Consider the following 15924-nt stretch of genomic DNA (forward strand, 5'->3'; position numbering starts at 1 on the left):
AACAAGTCAAACTCACTATCTGTGTTATAAAATTAGAACAACCTTATAAAAAATAAATTGAAAAAAATAAATAAAATATAATCCCTAATAAACCTAATGTTAAAAGGATAAAATTAAAATATAAAAAATATAAAAAAAATAAAATAAGTATTATTTTAATAAATAGTATCTTGTGAAGTAATATAGTGAAATTCTTTTTTTTTCAATGTATTTGTCGTTTCCATTAATTAAGAATTTGAGATGGCCTAGACATAAGGTGAGAGAAGGAAAATAATTTTAAATAGAAAAATTGTCGTGGCAAAGAAGCTGTTAGTTATCAAATGAACAATCTGATGATTAAGCTAATCGTTTGTACATTTTTTTTCTGGGTATTTTTACAAATTTTTTTAAAAATAAAAATAGTTTTGTTCAGGATTCGTTACTATCTTTCTAATAAATATATTTTATAGAAATTAAACTTGTATTTTTATTCTTGTAAGAATATAATAATACCTTAATCGCTAGATAAATATTTTATTAGTAATTACTTATACATATTGATTACATACAACTACCTTTTTGTTTGCAATTATATAAATATATATACTAAAAATTGCATCTATAACATTATACACAAAGGCGGAGCTAAAAAATCATCTTGAAGGGGTGATAGAATATATTGAGATCAAATAATTAATTAAACATATAAAAATGAATTAAAAAAATTATATGTTAAAGAATGAATTTGTACATGGTAAATATTTACCTGATTAAGTAATCATGTGCTATATAAAACATGATAAAAAAAAAGAGGAAGAATGTTTCACGCAATTTGAAACAATAGCTTCACGTGAGGAATAGGGATTAAAACTATTTAATATCATTTATTAAACCGGGCAAAATAAATTGTTTCAAGAATTAATTGATTATCTTTCAACTTGGTTAGTGTGTAAAAGAAAAAATTATATTGAGAGTGTGGTTGCGGTTATTTTTCAAAGTGCTTTTCACTCAGAAATGTATCAAAATAATATTTTTTTATTTTTTTTAAAAAAAATAATTTTTTTTAATTTTTTTAAAATCTCTTTTAAAACGTAAAAATAAATAGGGTTTTAGATTTGATTTAGTAGAAGCACATTTTGAATTTTTATTTTATTTTTTAAAATAATATTATTTTAATTTTTTTATTGAGTTAAATTAACATAAATTAACTTAACCAAAGTTTACTTAACCAAAAAAAAAAGTTAAAATTGTTCATATTTTATTGAAGAAAAACCCACATTATAAGTTTGTTTTTCCTACAAAAAAAAAATTGTTTTTTTAAAAATTTTTTAAAATATTATTTTAATATTTTCCAAATAAAATACTTTTAAAAACAGCCGATAACCCCAATTTGATGCTAAAATACACAGATATAAATATAATTCTGAATACGAACTAATCCTCGCCATCAAATACTAAAAGAATCTCCAACACCCATTATCCACCGTCCGATCAAACCCACCCCCTTATATTTCCCTTTCCGCTGCCAACGCACGCAATCTTTACAACCTCAAAACCAAAACCTTTGCAGACAGAAAAAAAATCAGAGCGAAAACGGCAACTTCACCATGGCGGCAACAGTCTCTTCTCCTTGGAGCAAACCCGGTGCGTGGGCTTTAGACGCCGAAGAACACGAAGCTGAACTCCAGCAAGAACACGAAAATTCCCAACAAGCATCCACTCTCGCCGCTCAACCACTCGGTGGCGTTGCTGAATTCCCTTCTTTAGCTGCAGCCGCCGCCACCAAACAACCCAAAAAGAAAAAAAACCAAACCTTATCTCTAGCTGAGTTTTCTAATTATTCTCTGGCCAAGTCGAGTCACGAGCCTGATCTCTTCAATCTCCCAACTAGACCCCGCGAACGCTCCGCTGAAGAGCTCGACAGGGCCCGCCTCGGCGGCGGGTTTAAATCGTATGGTTTAAGTTATCGTAACGGAGGAGAAGAATCGAATTCGAGATGGGGTGGTGGTGGTAACGGAAACTCTAGGGTTTCTAATAGGGAGTCGAGTAAGGAATTTGCTCCTTCACGAGCGGATGAGATTGATGACTGGTCGAAAACGAAGAAATCCCCAGCAGGGAATGTATACGAGAGGAGGGAAAGGGAGAGGGGATCTTCGTTTTTCGATTCCCAGTCAAAAGCTGATGAATCGGCTAGCTGGGTTTCTAATAAGACAACGAATGATGGGCCAAGGAGATTTGTAGGAGCGAATAATGGTGGGTTTGAGAGGAGAGGGAGTTACGATACGTTATCGAGAGAAAGACATGGGTTTAGTGGTGGGGCTGCTGATTCAGATAATTGGGGGAGGAAAAAAGATGAGAGTTTTAACAGTGGCAGTGTTGGTGAGAGGCCGAAATTGAAGTTGCAGCCAAGAACTTTGCCTGTCAGTGATGGGAATGGGGCGGTAGAGAAGCCTAAAGGGTCAAACCCGTTTGGAGATGCGAGACCAAGAGAGGAGGTGTTGAAGGAGAAAGGGATGGATTATAAGGAGATTGATGAGAAGTTGGACTCTGTGAAAATTAGCAGTGAGAGAAGTAAGGATGTGGAGAGAAGCGATTCCTTTGGAAAAAGGGGATTTGGGATTGGTCGTGGAGGTTCAGGCAATGAGAGAAGTTGGAGGAAGCCTGATGTTGCTGATTCTGGTTCTCGTCCACAGAGGTTTGTTTTATTAGATCTTTGATTGATTAGTTGGCTCATTAGTGACGGGCATTGAGATCTAGTTGCTTAGGAGATGTTAGTCTAGTTTAGATGGTATATTGGTGTTCTTTCATGCCTGGTTTAGTTTTTGTTTTTGGGGCAGAATTAGAGCTGCTTGTTTTAATTGGGAGGGAGTTGGTGTCTCTTGAATTGTGTATATTTGGGAACACTGCCTGAAAAGTTATGTTAACCTGATAAGATAGTGTGTTCTGGTTCTTCTGTCTTGGTGTTTTTGAGAGCTGTTTTGCGCTGTCAAAATTGTAGGAATTCACGTGAACCTGATTAGATAGGGCCTCCTGCTGCATTCCTGTTCTTACTTGCTAAGTTGGAACTGAGCTACCGAACTTTATGTGATTGCTTTTATTTTAAAACCGATTTTCTTCATAACTTTAGAGAAATCTATGAGATTGCTGTGTGAATTACAACTCTTGATTTCCGCTTTTGGAATTCATGTATTAAGCAAGGGAATCTTTCATATTCCTAAGAATTTGGATTGCACATGGATCTCAATTGGTGTTAGCTTTGTGGATGGGAGCTGATTGCTAGGTCTGTGCAAAATTGTGTGGTTTGAAGTTATAAAAACTCTACTTTTAAGTTTGTGCTAAAGTGGTTGATATACGTGATAAAGCAGGACTCACTCTGGATATTCTAGTTATGCAGATATGTCAGATGGATTTCTGGTCTCCTAAAACTGTTATAAGTATTAACTGGCCTTACCATATCAGATAATAAAACCTTCTGGAAAAGTATTTGGCCTATGATATGGTTTCTGTTTGCCATGTTTGTTTGATTTTAATTGCTGTCTGACTCAAATTGTATTGAATGAAAGCTATTTCAAATCAAATGTGAAAGTTTAGAGTTTTAGGCATTTGCATGTCTTTGATTATGTATGAATTGTTATGTAATGAACTGCTTAATTTTGTGAAATTAATATTTCCTTGAACGCAGTGCTGAGACAACTGAGAATGGAAATAATGCTGAAGATGGGCTTGCTACCGAGGACGAAGTTGTTGAAGGAAACTGAATATGGAGTTTTTGCAAATGAAATGCTGAGGATTGAGAAAAAGAAAAGAGTAGGAACATTTAATTTATCGGTAGTCCAAGGTGTGTTTTCTCTATTATAATTTTGCGAGTTTTGCCAGGACTCTTGCTATTGTTGAACAGTGTTGAGACAATTTTGGTAGGCTTACAAGTAATTAACACTGGTTTGCTTTTGTAGCTTGTTTTATAGTTGGGGTTGAAACTTCAGGATTATGTTTTATTACATTACTACTTGTTCATCTCCTTTCTATTCATTCTGAGTGCTGATTTTGGTTGTTGGAAATCTGTGTCCAAATAAATTAAGAGACTAGCATGCGCATCGATACGTTTGATATTTCTCAGTGCTGGACCATTAAATCCTATGTTTGTATATTTCTATTGCAAATGCTGGACCATTAAATCTTATGTTTGTAAATTTCTATTACAAACGTGCTAGTCAACAAGGCAACGCACATTATTCCCATATAAAATTGATGATATTATGCAGGTTTCTTAGATATGTCTTGATTATACTATGATTCATCTCCGCTGTCTTTTTCGAGACAATATCTAAACGCTATCGAAAAGTGTGATTTCAGACGAATAGCTGAAATAAGCTTGTGTTTCAAGTTCTTGTGTTTCTGGTTCTGGTAGTGTTGCATCTACAAGACCTTTGATTCTCCAGCAAAAACTGCATCTACAAGACCACAGATTCTCCGGCAAAAACTGTACGTATTTAGTATTTTGGGTTGAACACTACAAATTGTAGGCACACAGAAACAGAATGCTGGCGTCCATCCCTTTCAGGACACATCTTGGAAATGTTATCTGTACATGTTGGAGCTTGTTCTGGATAGAAAAATGTTCGTTGGAATCATATGATCTTATCCCTAAATTAGCAAGTGCTGACGTCCAAGAAAGACCTTGGATCAAAATTCCAAGTTGTGGAGTTTTAAGAATAGTTGAACCCACTACAGCCATTTTATTTCTCAAGGATTGGCCACACATGAGAGTATGAGACTGTCGATGCTTGTTTCTTTCGGAGGATTCCCCAATTTGTGGTCCAAATCGATTGCGTGGGGTGTCCACAGCTCTATAACAGAACGCATCTTATTCCAGGTTTGTGGAGATGGGGACACAGGATCGCATGCGAGCTGGGCCTTTACGATCAAATAAAAGGCAAAGCTGGTTTGGAAGTGGAGAAACGAGTACCATAGGACGACCGAAGGCCAGTTGATTATGAAAAAGCAATTTAGGAATTGAAGTTGGCTCGCGCGAGGCCTCTGTAGGCATTAGAAAGACATGGACACGGTCACACATGCAATGCAGAGTGAGTTCGGCAAGGACGGCAAAAACGCTGCTCAATTAGGAAATATTGAATGCACTCAAGTACAAAACTTTTTTTCTTTTCTTTTTAACAGCCAAAGTAACCCTAGGCTGCTCACTAAAATTAAATTCAAGATTTTTTTTCCTCTTGAATTTGAATTCAAAATGATAATGTGAGTGCAGATTCACTGTCATCCTTGAAATTAAGTTCACAACTATAAACCAATGACAGAATCTATTTATTTAAAAGAGCTAAATTGTTAATATGATTTTATTTAATAGTAAAAAAAATATAATATTTTTTTAGATGCACTTCAATGGAAAAAAAAATCATTTTAACAACAGACACATACACACATATATATTAACAATACTCTAAAAGCTTCCCCACGCCTTTTATTTTCATTCACTTATATATTATAATAATAATATAATAATAATAATAATAATTATTATTATTATTATTATTATTATTATTATATTATATTATATTATATTATAATAATAAACAGCTCTATTTTTTTTTGTTCTTATTTTTTTTCGTTCTTTTTTCTTTTTTTATGCCTTTATGGCTTTTTTTTTTTGCTTTTTTTGCGCTTTTTTCTTTTAATGAATTTTTTTTGTTTAATTTAGTTTGTTAATGTTAAATTTTATTTTATTTAGTTATCAGACTTTCATGATATGGATCCCGAGTTTGACGGGTTAACCTGGTTTGACGAGTTAACCCTAAATTTTTTTTTCTCTTTTTAATTAATTTTTTTTGTTTAGTTTAGTTTGTTAATATTAAATTTCTTTCTATTTAATTATCAGACTTTCATAACACGTCTCCCGGACTTGACAGGTTAACCCAGTTAATTCTGGGTTAATCCGTAAATTTTTTTTTTATTTAGTTATCAAACTTTCATGACGCGAATCTCAGGTTTAACGAGTTAACCTGATTTGAAAGGTTAACCCAGTTAATTCAGATTTTTTTTTTCTTCATTAGTTTTTTCTTCATGTTGGTTTTTTTTCTTTGTTTATTTTTAATTAATCTATTTAATTATCACACTTTTATGACACGACCTTGCAGCCAGACCCACATCCAAGGCTCTTGGGTCCGTTGTTGCAACTAGACTCAATTAAACTTGAGTCATGAAAGTTTAATATTATTATTAATATTATAAATATTACTCTTGGGTTAAGCGTTGCAGCTAGACCAAAGACTCTTGGATATATCTTTGCTGAAAGACCTAACACTCTTAGATCTTAGCATTTTTTGATGTTTTTTATGCAAAAAAAAAAAAAACTCGTGGCGTATGCCTTTGTTTTTTTTTCTTTTTCTTTTTAAGCCTTTTACTGTGGACAGCACAGTGCAGTCCACAGTGAAAAAGCTGATGCCTTTAGTATTTTTTTTTGTCTTTTTGTCTTTTTGTCTTTTTTAATTATTTTTTTAATTTAGTTTTTTAATATTAAATTTTTTCTGTTTAATTATCAGACTTTCATAACATGAATCCCAAGTTTGACGGGTTAACCCAGTTGATTCAGATTTTTTTTTCTTTTTTTTCATTAGTTTTTTTCTTCCTGTAGGTTTTTTTTCTCTTTACTTTGTCCTTTTTAATTGATCTTTTTTTTTACTTATATAATAATAATAATAATTATTATTATTATTATTATTATATATACTAAAAGTGCTCAGTGTTTCACTGTGCACTGCACAGTGAAACGCTGAGCTGTCTTTTTTTTTAAATTTTTTTTGTTTTTTTTTCTATTTTTATTTAAATCTTTTTCTATTTAGCTATCACACTTTCATGACACGAATCCCAGGTGTGACGGGTTAACCTGATTTGGTGGGTTAACCCAGTTGATTCAGATTGTTTTTCTTTTTCCTCATTATTTTTGTTCTTCCGATTTCATCATTTTATATTGTATGCAATCCACGGTGAAATGACTGATGCTTTTATTTTTTATTTTTGCTTTTTTTTCTTTTTATGCCTTTCACGGTGGACTGCACAGTGCAGTCCACGGTGAAAAGGCTGATGCCTTCTTTTTTTTCTTTTTAATTAATTTTTTTATTTAGTTTGTTGATATTAATTTTTTTTCTATTTAGTTATCAGACTTTCATGACACGGATCTCAGGTTTGACGGGTTAACCCAGTTAATTCAGATTTTTTTTTCTTCATTAGTTTTTTTTCTTCCTGTTGGTTTTTTTTCTTTGTTTTTTTCTTTTTAATTAATCTATTTAATTATCACACTTTTATGACACGACCTTGCAGCCAGACCCACCCACATTCAAGACTATTGGGTCTGGTATTGCAGCTAGACTTATTTAAACTTGGGTCATGCAAGTTTAATGTTATTATTAATATTATAAATATCACTCTTAGGTCAGGCGTTGCAGCCAAACCCGAGACTCTTGGGTATAGCTTTGCAAAAAATCCTAACACATTTAGATCTTAGCATTTTTTAATATTTTTATGCAAAAAAATTGACCCGCGGCATCGGGTCATATAACTAGTATATATAATGGCATGTAGAGAATTTTATGTCATGTTGATAGTGCATGCCGTAGGGCTAGTATACTAGTATCAGAACGTCTAGAGATCCTCCCTTGAACATGGTTGCTACGCAGCGTATTTGCTGGGCTTTTGAGATAAGTTAGTTGAGCTCGTTTCATTCTACATGATTCAACCATCTTGAAGGTCTGTCCACAACAACTAGAGAACTACAACGATGTCAAAGAAAGGTAATCTAATTCTAATTCAATTCGAGTATTTACCTTTAATTTGAACAATATTATAAAAATAAAACCAAACGAACAGGCCATCCGTTCCAGCGCCGGCTGCAGCAAGTTCTTTGTAATCTGTCTACACTGAAGAATGCCCACAAACAATAAAGAAACAGTAATGAAGTACAAATTCATCTTTTATGGGTTGTATGCTGATGCACAAGTTGATTATTTCGAGCAAGATTGTTAAAATCCCGATTAACTCATAAAATTATATGATTTTATGAGTTAATAAATGCTTAACATGCAGAATCATTTTAAAAACTCAAAAATTAATAAAAATAGGTTAAAATTAAGTGAAATCAATAAAATCAAAAGAAATTGCAAAAAATCACGATTTTGGTATCGATTTTACGATTTCAACAAAAACATATATTGCACTGCAATAGTGTAATATATGTTTCCTCCAGACCAATAGCGGCATGCCATTTGTCCACACTCCACAGTCCACAACTCCACATCACTCGTCCTTCAGTCTTCATTAACAACGGCAGGCGGCAGCGATCTTCATACTTCAGAGTTCAGTCTTCGACTTTTCATCAACAAACAACAACTATTTCCCCCCCCCCCTCTCTCTCTCTCTCTCTCTCTCTCTCTCTCTCTCTCTCTATTTCTATCAACAACGAAATCCTCTTCAATCTTCACTCTTCTTCAATAGCGGCAACGATCTCTTTTTTTTCCCAGCACCCATAGTTTTCTCTTCAGACTTCAGAGTTCAGTTTTTGGCTTGTCGGCTTTCTCTTTAGTCTTCACCGTAAATAGTTCCCCAATCCCCTGTATTTTCCCGATCCTCATTGCCCATGATTTTGAATAAAAATTATTCCCTTTATAATGTTTTGCTTGATGGAATGATTAATATGATGATTTTGAAGTGGTTAGGTAATGAATATGAAGTAGAAATTTTGAAGTGATTTGTAGATTTGGTAATGAATTTTTATTCAAAAATTCATACTCCCGTTTATGCTCTCTGCCTATTTTATGCTCTTTGCCTCTTTTTCGTTTGTTTTATTGATGGCAAATTCAGTAAAGGAAATATATTTAATTGTTCATAATTTTGTTTTATGCTCTTAGAAATGGAGAGGAAAACAGAGAGAAAAAAAAAATAGAATTGTCAAGAGAAATGGGGAGGAAAACATTTTCTTGTCATATTATGATGTTACTGGTTTATTTATTGGTAAAAATTGTTTGGTGTGTTTCCAAAGGTTGCTTTTTGTAATGATCCGAAATTTAAAAATCATCTGAAGATATTTAATCACTGATTCAATATTTCCACGAATCCACCATCCACTTGATTGTCCATACAACATGCAATTTGTAGATTTTTTTTTTTTAGTTTAACGTGGGTGTCCGGGCAGCTTACGCGCACCTCGACTAATCCCACGAGCCCTGAAGTTAACGACCATGTAAGCCTCCAGTGGTCATCATATGAGCAACCACAGGGCTCGAACCTGAGACCACAGAGGGAGCAAACCTCTTGATTCTAAGCTCTTACCACTGGGCCACCACCTAGATGGTTAATCTAAGTAGTAGTATATTTTAGAGAATGCCATGCATGAATTTTAATTGTTTAGTTGCTGAATGAAAATATTATAGTGAGTTTTGTTTTCTTTAGGGGTAATAACTTAGATTCATAAAATAGAACTGGAACAATAATTTAAAGAAGATTAGAGGATAGCTTAGAACAACAGATTCGGTAGACACATGTATATGAATTGTGATCTCTAATTTAGTTTTGCGAATTTTTAAAAATGCTTCTGGATTATATAAATTGTTATGTATAACACTTGTATTATGATATTTTTTTTAACAAAAATTTAATTAGAATCATAATTATTTAAATTATATTTGAATTGTTATGAAAAATTACTTAAATTATATATAAATTTTTATTTAAAACATGTATTTTAAGATGCTTGAATTATGTATAGATTTTTATTTGAATCATGTATTTTAAAGTGCTTGAATTATATATAATTTTATAATCTAATTTTTTTTATATTTTTTATGTTATATTAAAAAATATTTTTGTCAGCTTGGTTTGAAGTTCGAAGGCTGTCAGAGAAGGTATACCACACCGTACCGTACCCTTGACGGACACGTTGACCTTCAGCCACGATAAAGCTAAGCATTTCCATCTTCTCCTTGTCAATAATAGTCATCGAGGAGAGGAAAACAAAACCCACCGATAGCCCTCTCTTCTTCACCGTTAAAAGGCATCATGGACACAGTCAAAGGTTCACAATTCACAATCAAGGAAGCCACAATCCAAGAAACCCAACAAGCATTCACTGAAAACAAATTAACCTCAAAACAGTTAGTCAACTTCTACTTGAACCAAATCCAAGAACTGAATCCTCTACTTCACAGCGTGCTAGAAGTCAATCCAGACGCATTAGATCAAGCTGAAAAGGCTGATCAAGAAAGGGAAAGCAATCAGGGCCGGCGGTTCCTGGGGGACATGCATGGGATCCCAGTGCTGTTGAAGGACAACATAGCTACAAAAGATAAGTTGAGCACCACTGGTGGGTCCCATGCCCTGTTGGAGTCCGAGGTTGCACGTGATGCTCACGTGGTGGAGAGATTGAGGAATGCTGGTGCTGTGATTTTAGGGAAGGCGAGTCTTAGTGAGTGGAGTCATTTTAGGTCTTATGGCATTCCTAGTGGTTGGTGTGCTAGAGGAGGTCAAGCTGTGGTTAGTTTCTTTCCCTTTCCCTTTATGTTTTTGGTTCTGCATTTTATGTTCTCATTGTAGTTAGTAACTTGTTATAATCCTTGATAAATTTGTGACACTACTTACCCTCATAGTGCAAGATGTGCTCGTCGCGACTGCCCCATTTGCGTTGTTAGTGGCCCAAACCAATGGTTTATAACTGTAGAACTGGATGAGTGATGATACATCGCAATGAAGATTTTCTCGAGTTGTTTCTACCGTAGGCTTAATTTAGTCATTTACTTCTAATCTTGATCGCTAAATGTATGAGCATGATAGAAAGTATTGGAAAACAAATTTATAAAGGAATCCTCAATGTTGAGCTCTCTTTCTTTTCTTTTGTCTTTTGTTTTTTAAATTTTCTTACCGATTCTGCTGTTTTGATTTTTTTAATTCAAGCATTCAAATTTTGTGTAATGATCAATTACCAAGTGTGACAATAATAGAAAATGCATCAATTTTTATGTGGGATGTGCAGAATCCATATGTGGAAGGGGGCGATCCATGTGGATCAAGCAGTGGATCAGCAATATCTGTAGCTGCAAACATGGTGGCAGTATCACTGGGGACTGAAACGGATGGCTCTATCCTCTGCCCTTCAGATCACAACTCAGTTGTTGGGCTCAAGCCAACTGTCGGACTCACCAGCCGCTCTGGTGTGATCCCAATTTCATCCCGCCAGGACTCAGTTGGGTGAGTAAACCAGCTAAACTAAGTATAGGTGTTAAGTATAAATTAGTTGACTGATCTGTAATTTGCCATTTATGGTTTGCAGATGTTTAACCGATGATTTTTCATTGAAATGAAAATGCAGGCCTATATGCAGGACAGTATCAGATGTTGTGTATTTGCTTGACGCAATTGGTGGTTTTGACCCAAGAGATTGCGAAGCAACGAAAGAAGCATCCGAGTTTATCCCTGCAGATGGTTATAAAAAGTTTCTGAAAAAAGATGGTCTCAAAGGAAAGAGACTGGGAATAGTCAGAAATCCATTTGAGATATATTTCAAGGATCCAGTGATTGTATCAACATTTGATCACCATCTGGAAGTATTGAGGTACGTATTGAACACGAGCAGAGATAGGTCCTATAAACTTGGACACAATCACACACATCAATGTTGATACTCCAGTCGTGTTACAAAACTTTGCCCCTGGAAATTGTAGGCGAGGAGGTGCAACTGTGGTGGATAATCTTGAAATTGCAAACATTGATGTCATTATGGATCCCGATCAAAGTGGTGAAGATTTGGTGATGCTAGCTGAGTTCAAGGAAACCATCAATAAGTACTTAGAAGAGCTTGTCAAATCTCCTGTGAGATCACTGGCAGACATTATAGCTTTCAACACCAATAATCCTGAACTGGTTAGTTATTTCTGAATTTAGTGATTTTTTGCCAAGCAAAATGAAGTTGGCAGAGAAACTTAACTCGCTCTCAATCAATTTACAAAATAATCTGGCACTCAATTTGTGCTTCCCTATCAATGAGGAGATTCCTGCATGTTTCTGCGTTTGATTTAATATATGGCATACATGCCATTGTCTGTTTCAGGAAAACCTGGATATATATGGTCAGGTACTACTTGTCAACTCGGAGAAGACAAATGGGCTCGGAGAGGAGGAGATGAAGGCAGTGAAGCATATGGAAAGTCTATCACAAGAAGGATTTGAAAAAATGATGAAGGAGAATGAGTTAGATGCCATGGTGACACTTGGTGCAGCTGCTTCTACTGTGCTAGCTATTGGAGGTTACCCTGCAATTACAGTTCCAGCAGGGTATGGCAGCAGTGGAATGCCATTTGGTATCTGTTTTGGGGGACTGAAAGGCATGGAGACGAAGCTGATTGAGATTGCTTATTCTTTTGAGCAGGCTACACTGTCTCGCAAGCCTCCTTGTCCTTCTCTTTGTACTTGAACCAGAAGTTGTCCCACTACATTTTGAAATAAACATTTGCAACTGCATCACATATCTTCAATCTTCTCTCTCCCTCTCTGATTTAGAATATATTTGGCAGAACTGTAACTCGTCGGAACAAGAGAGATTGGAGGATTTCATTTAATTTTAGATGCCAAGCCAGTGTTTGTAAACAATTTTAGTCTAATATCAAGAAAGATACTTAGGACAGGTTCTTGTTGACATTGAACTGATGCTTTAGCGTGAATGCAATTTAGAAAGGGTGATCTCTGATTGTTTAGATAATCCTTGGCACAAAGGGAAAAAATTGTTGCTTTAAAATTTTGAGAACTCTTGTTATTCTCTGAATATTATCCAAAACAAAGAAAGAACTCACTTAAATTAAGGATTCGAAAAGCAATTTAAGTCCACTTAAACTTGGGATTCCCAAGGATTTCCATCTCTCTCTCTATATATACACATACTTGCTGACATTAAGGACATAACTTTTGCAGGCGCATATATTACTTTGTTGCCGAGTTTAATGTACTTTGTCTTCCTCATCTTGTTTATTTTCTCCCTTAATAAAAATATGTGAAAAAAAATAATCTAAGAAACCTTAATAATTCAATTTCTAATTTTAAAACATCTTCTAATATGTTCTAAAACTCAAAATCAAAGAGAATCTAATTTTTACTAATTATTCTGCAGTTATTGATACCTTACTCTTCGGTATACCTGAAGTTCTATTTTCTTCTATAGTTCACAAGCTCCATTTGAGATTATGGATCCATCTCTACGTCAATTCATACATATTTGTAAGTCCATAAAGTTGTCAGATTTTGTTTATTATTGTTATTTTTTATCTTTTACTTTTTTTTTAGCTTTTATTCATTGTTTATCTGAGCCCTCTTTCTATGAAAAGACAATTCTTGATCTTCTTTGACAGCAAGCTATGAATGAGAAATTTTCTGCTTTGCATAAGATAGATACTTGGGATATGGTTCCTCTACTTCCTGGTAAGAGTATTGTTGATTGTCATTGAGTGTATAAGATCAAGACTAATTTTGATGGATCTATTGAGCGATACAAAACTAGATTGGTTTTAAAAGGATACTCTCAATAGTATGGTATGAATTATGAGGAGATATTTGCTCTTATTGTAAAAATGACTACAATTCATACTCTTATTGCAGTAGCTTCGGTTCGTTAGTGACATATCTCTTAACTTGATGTTAAAAATGTTTTCTTGAATTGAGATCTTCATGAAGAAGTTTATATGATGCCTTCTTCTAGTGTTTCACATGAATTTGGGTATGTTTGCAAGCTCAAGAAAGTGTTATATAGTCTCAAACAAGTATCTTGTACTTGATTTGAGATTTTGTTGTTGTTGTGATCTCTTCTTTTAGATTTGTTTCTAGTAGTTATGATTCTGTTTTTTTTTGTTAAGTGTATTGATGTAGGTCGTATTATTCTGTCTTTATATGTTGATGACATGATTATTACTGGTGATGACATTGATGCTATTTTATTTTTGAAGACAGAGTTAGCAAGACAGTTTTAAATAAAAGATTTGAGTTCTTTACAATACTTCTTGGGTATTGAGGTAACCTATTTAGCCAGAGGTTATCTTCTTTCTCAGTCGAAATATGTTGTAAATATTCTTGAGCGGGCTAGAATTACTAATAATAAGATTGTAGATACTCTAATTGAGGTTAACTCAAAGTATTCTTCTTCTGATGGTTTACCTTTGTCAGATCCTACTTTATCCCGTACTATTGTTAGGAGCTTGATATATCTTACTATTACTCATCCAAAAATTATATGTTATTCATGTTGTTAGTCAATTTATTGCTTCTCCTATTATTGTTTATTGGGTACAGTCGTTCAGAGCCTTCTACTTTCATCCACCTCTTCTTAGAGTTGCGTATATATTCTGATGTTGATCATGACAATGATCCCACAAATCACAAGTCTGTTAGTGATTTTTGTATCTTTTTAGGTGATTATCTTATTTCTTGTAAAAACAAGAAACAATCTATTGTTTTTCAATCTTCAACCGAAACAGAATATCATGCTATGACATCTACTACCAGATAGATTGTTTGGTTAAGTTGGTTACTTGCAAATATGTGAGTTTCCCTTTCTCATTTCACTCTTATATATTTTGACAACTAGAGTTCTATTTAGATTGCTCACAACTTGATTTTTCATAAACGAACTAAGCACATTGAGATCGATTGCCATCTTACTCGTCATCATCTCAAGCATGACATCATTACTTTGCTTTTTTTTTTTGCAGATTGCAGATTTCTTTATCAAGTCACATTCTATTTCTCGTTTTTGTTTTCTAGTTGGCAAACTCTCGATGATTGTAATTGTCACATCGCGAGTTTGAAGGGAGATGTTAAGAAATATAAAGTTATTTTGTTTTTTATTAAGAGTAGAATAATATTTTTATTTTGTTTTAGGTTTAGCCTATATATAATCTCTTTGTATTTAGGTTAACTCTATTCCTTTTAGATTATTATGATCACATCATGCAGTATCAATAAAACTTTAGCCTCATTCTTTTTTATTTTTGTATTTCTCTTTTATTTCTCTGGATTGTTTTAATAGTCTCCTCACTTTTCCATTGGCTTTGTAATACAATTAAACCCAAGAAATAAGAATCAAAGAACTAAGAGGATGAGATTATACAGAAGATGGAATCACACAAAAATCCTAATTTACAGTTTTATAACTAAACAATTCTCTTATAGAAGTTTACCCTCGAAACATAGATTACAACCTTTTAAATAGGTCTTTTATTTACTTTACATGTGAATAATCAAAGTTCCAATTCAAATAGAAAAATAACATAAAACATGAAAAATAAGCTAAAATTATGAAATTAACAAGAAAATAACAAAATTGGTAGTGAAAACATCTTCTAAGTCTAATTTAAAGGTCCTTTTGATCTTGGCTAGTTACGGAAAGCCTACCTGTTATAAAACAAAACTTATATATTTTTCTAAAAAAATGAGTCCGATCCAATGATTAATATAAAAGTTATGAATATTTTTTTATCAAGTAGGTGGTTTGTTGCGACTAAACCTCTTCTTGAACTTGTATTTGTCTATCTAATTTAAATGTATAACTACCAAGTATTTGTCCGATCCAATGATTCTAGGATTTATAGACAACGTGTCATTTGCTGAGATAGACAAAGTGTTATTTTTTTTTATTTTGACAAAGAATAGGGCGAACAACATCCGCCCCATTCACTAAAGAGGCCTGCACGTGTGGGCCTAAACTTGCAAGCCCGCGCGTGGGGCCTTTTTTTATGGGCTAGGTGCTGAGCTTGGCTTACCAAGCCCACAATATCTGGTCTCATTCTTTTTTTTCTTTTTTACTACTTTTTATATGTATTTTTCAAAATAATTTTTGCATTTGTGTTTTGATTAATACCTCTTCTCTATGATTGTTTTTGGTTTATTTAACCTTTTTGAAATAAC

The 15924-nt window shown here is 33.7% G+C and overlaps 2 protein-coding genes across 2 annotated transcripts; both read left to right on the forward strand.

Annotated features, from left to right (window-relative positions):
- The first annotated feature begins 1501 nt into the window (after positions 1-1501).
- On the forward strand, positions 1502-4037 carry LOC7472145 (eukaryotic translation initiation factor 4B3). The gene is made up of 2 exons (XM_002313699.4): positions 1502-2674; positions 3662-4037. The coding sequence occupies exons 1-2, from the start codon at positions 1587-1589 to the stop codon at positions 3735-3737; spliced, it is 1164 nt and encodes a 387-aa protein (XP_002313735.2). The 5' UTR covers positions 1502-1586; the 3' UTR covers positions 3738-4037.
- Positions 4038-9879: 5842 nt separating this feature from the next.
- On the forward strand, positions 9880-12658 carry LOC7472144 (probable amidase At4g34880). Its single transcript, XM_002313698.4, has 5 exons — positions 9880-10515; positions 11012-11226; positions 11348-11590; positions 11700-11898; positions 12086-12658. The coding sequence occupies exons 1-5, from the start codon at positions 10042-10044 to the stop codon at positions 12446-12448; spliced, it is 1494 nt and encodes a 497-aa protein (XP_002313734.2). The 5' UTR covers positions 9880-10041; the 3' UTR covers positions 12449-12658.
- The last annotated feature ends 3266 nt before the right edge of the window (positions 12659-15924 follow it).

This window comes from Populus trichocarpa, chromosome 9 (genome assembly GCF_000002775.5).
Source record: "Populus trichocarpa isolate Nisqually-1 chromosome 9, P.trichocarpa_v4.1, whole genome shotgun sequence".
In the NCBI taxonomy this organism is placed as follows: Eukaryota; Viridiplantae; Streptophyta; class Magnoliopsida; order Malpighiales; family Salicaceae; genus Populus; species Populus trichocarpa.

Bases quoted from the DNA above. Each gene is read 5' to 3' on its own strand.
- LOC7472145 (XM_002313699.4), top strand. From the start codon at position 1,587: ATGGCGGCAACAGTCTCTTCTCCTTGGAGCAAACCCGGTGCGTGGGCT. The intron at 2,675-3,661 runs GTTTGTTTTATT...CCTTGAACGCAG, and splicing joins TCTGGTTCTCGTCCACAGAG to TGCTGAGACAACTGAGAATG.
- LOC7472144 (XM_002313698.4), top strand. From the start codon at position 10,042: ATGGACACAGTCAAAGGTTCACAATTCACAATCAAGGAAGCCACAATC. The intron at 10,516-11,011 runs GTTAGTTTCTTT...TGGGATGTGCAG, and splicing joins CTAGAGGAGGTCAAGCTGTG to AATCCATATGTGGAAGGGGG. The intron at 11,591-11,699 runs GTACGTATTGAA...TGGAAATTGTAG, and splicing joins CACCATCTGGAAGTATTGAG to GCGAGGAGGTGCAACTGTGG.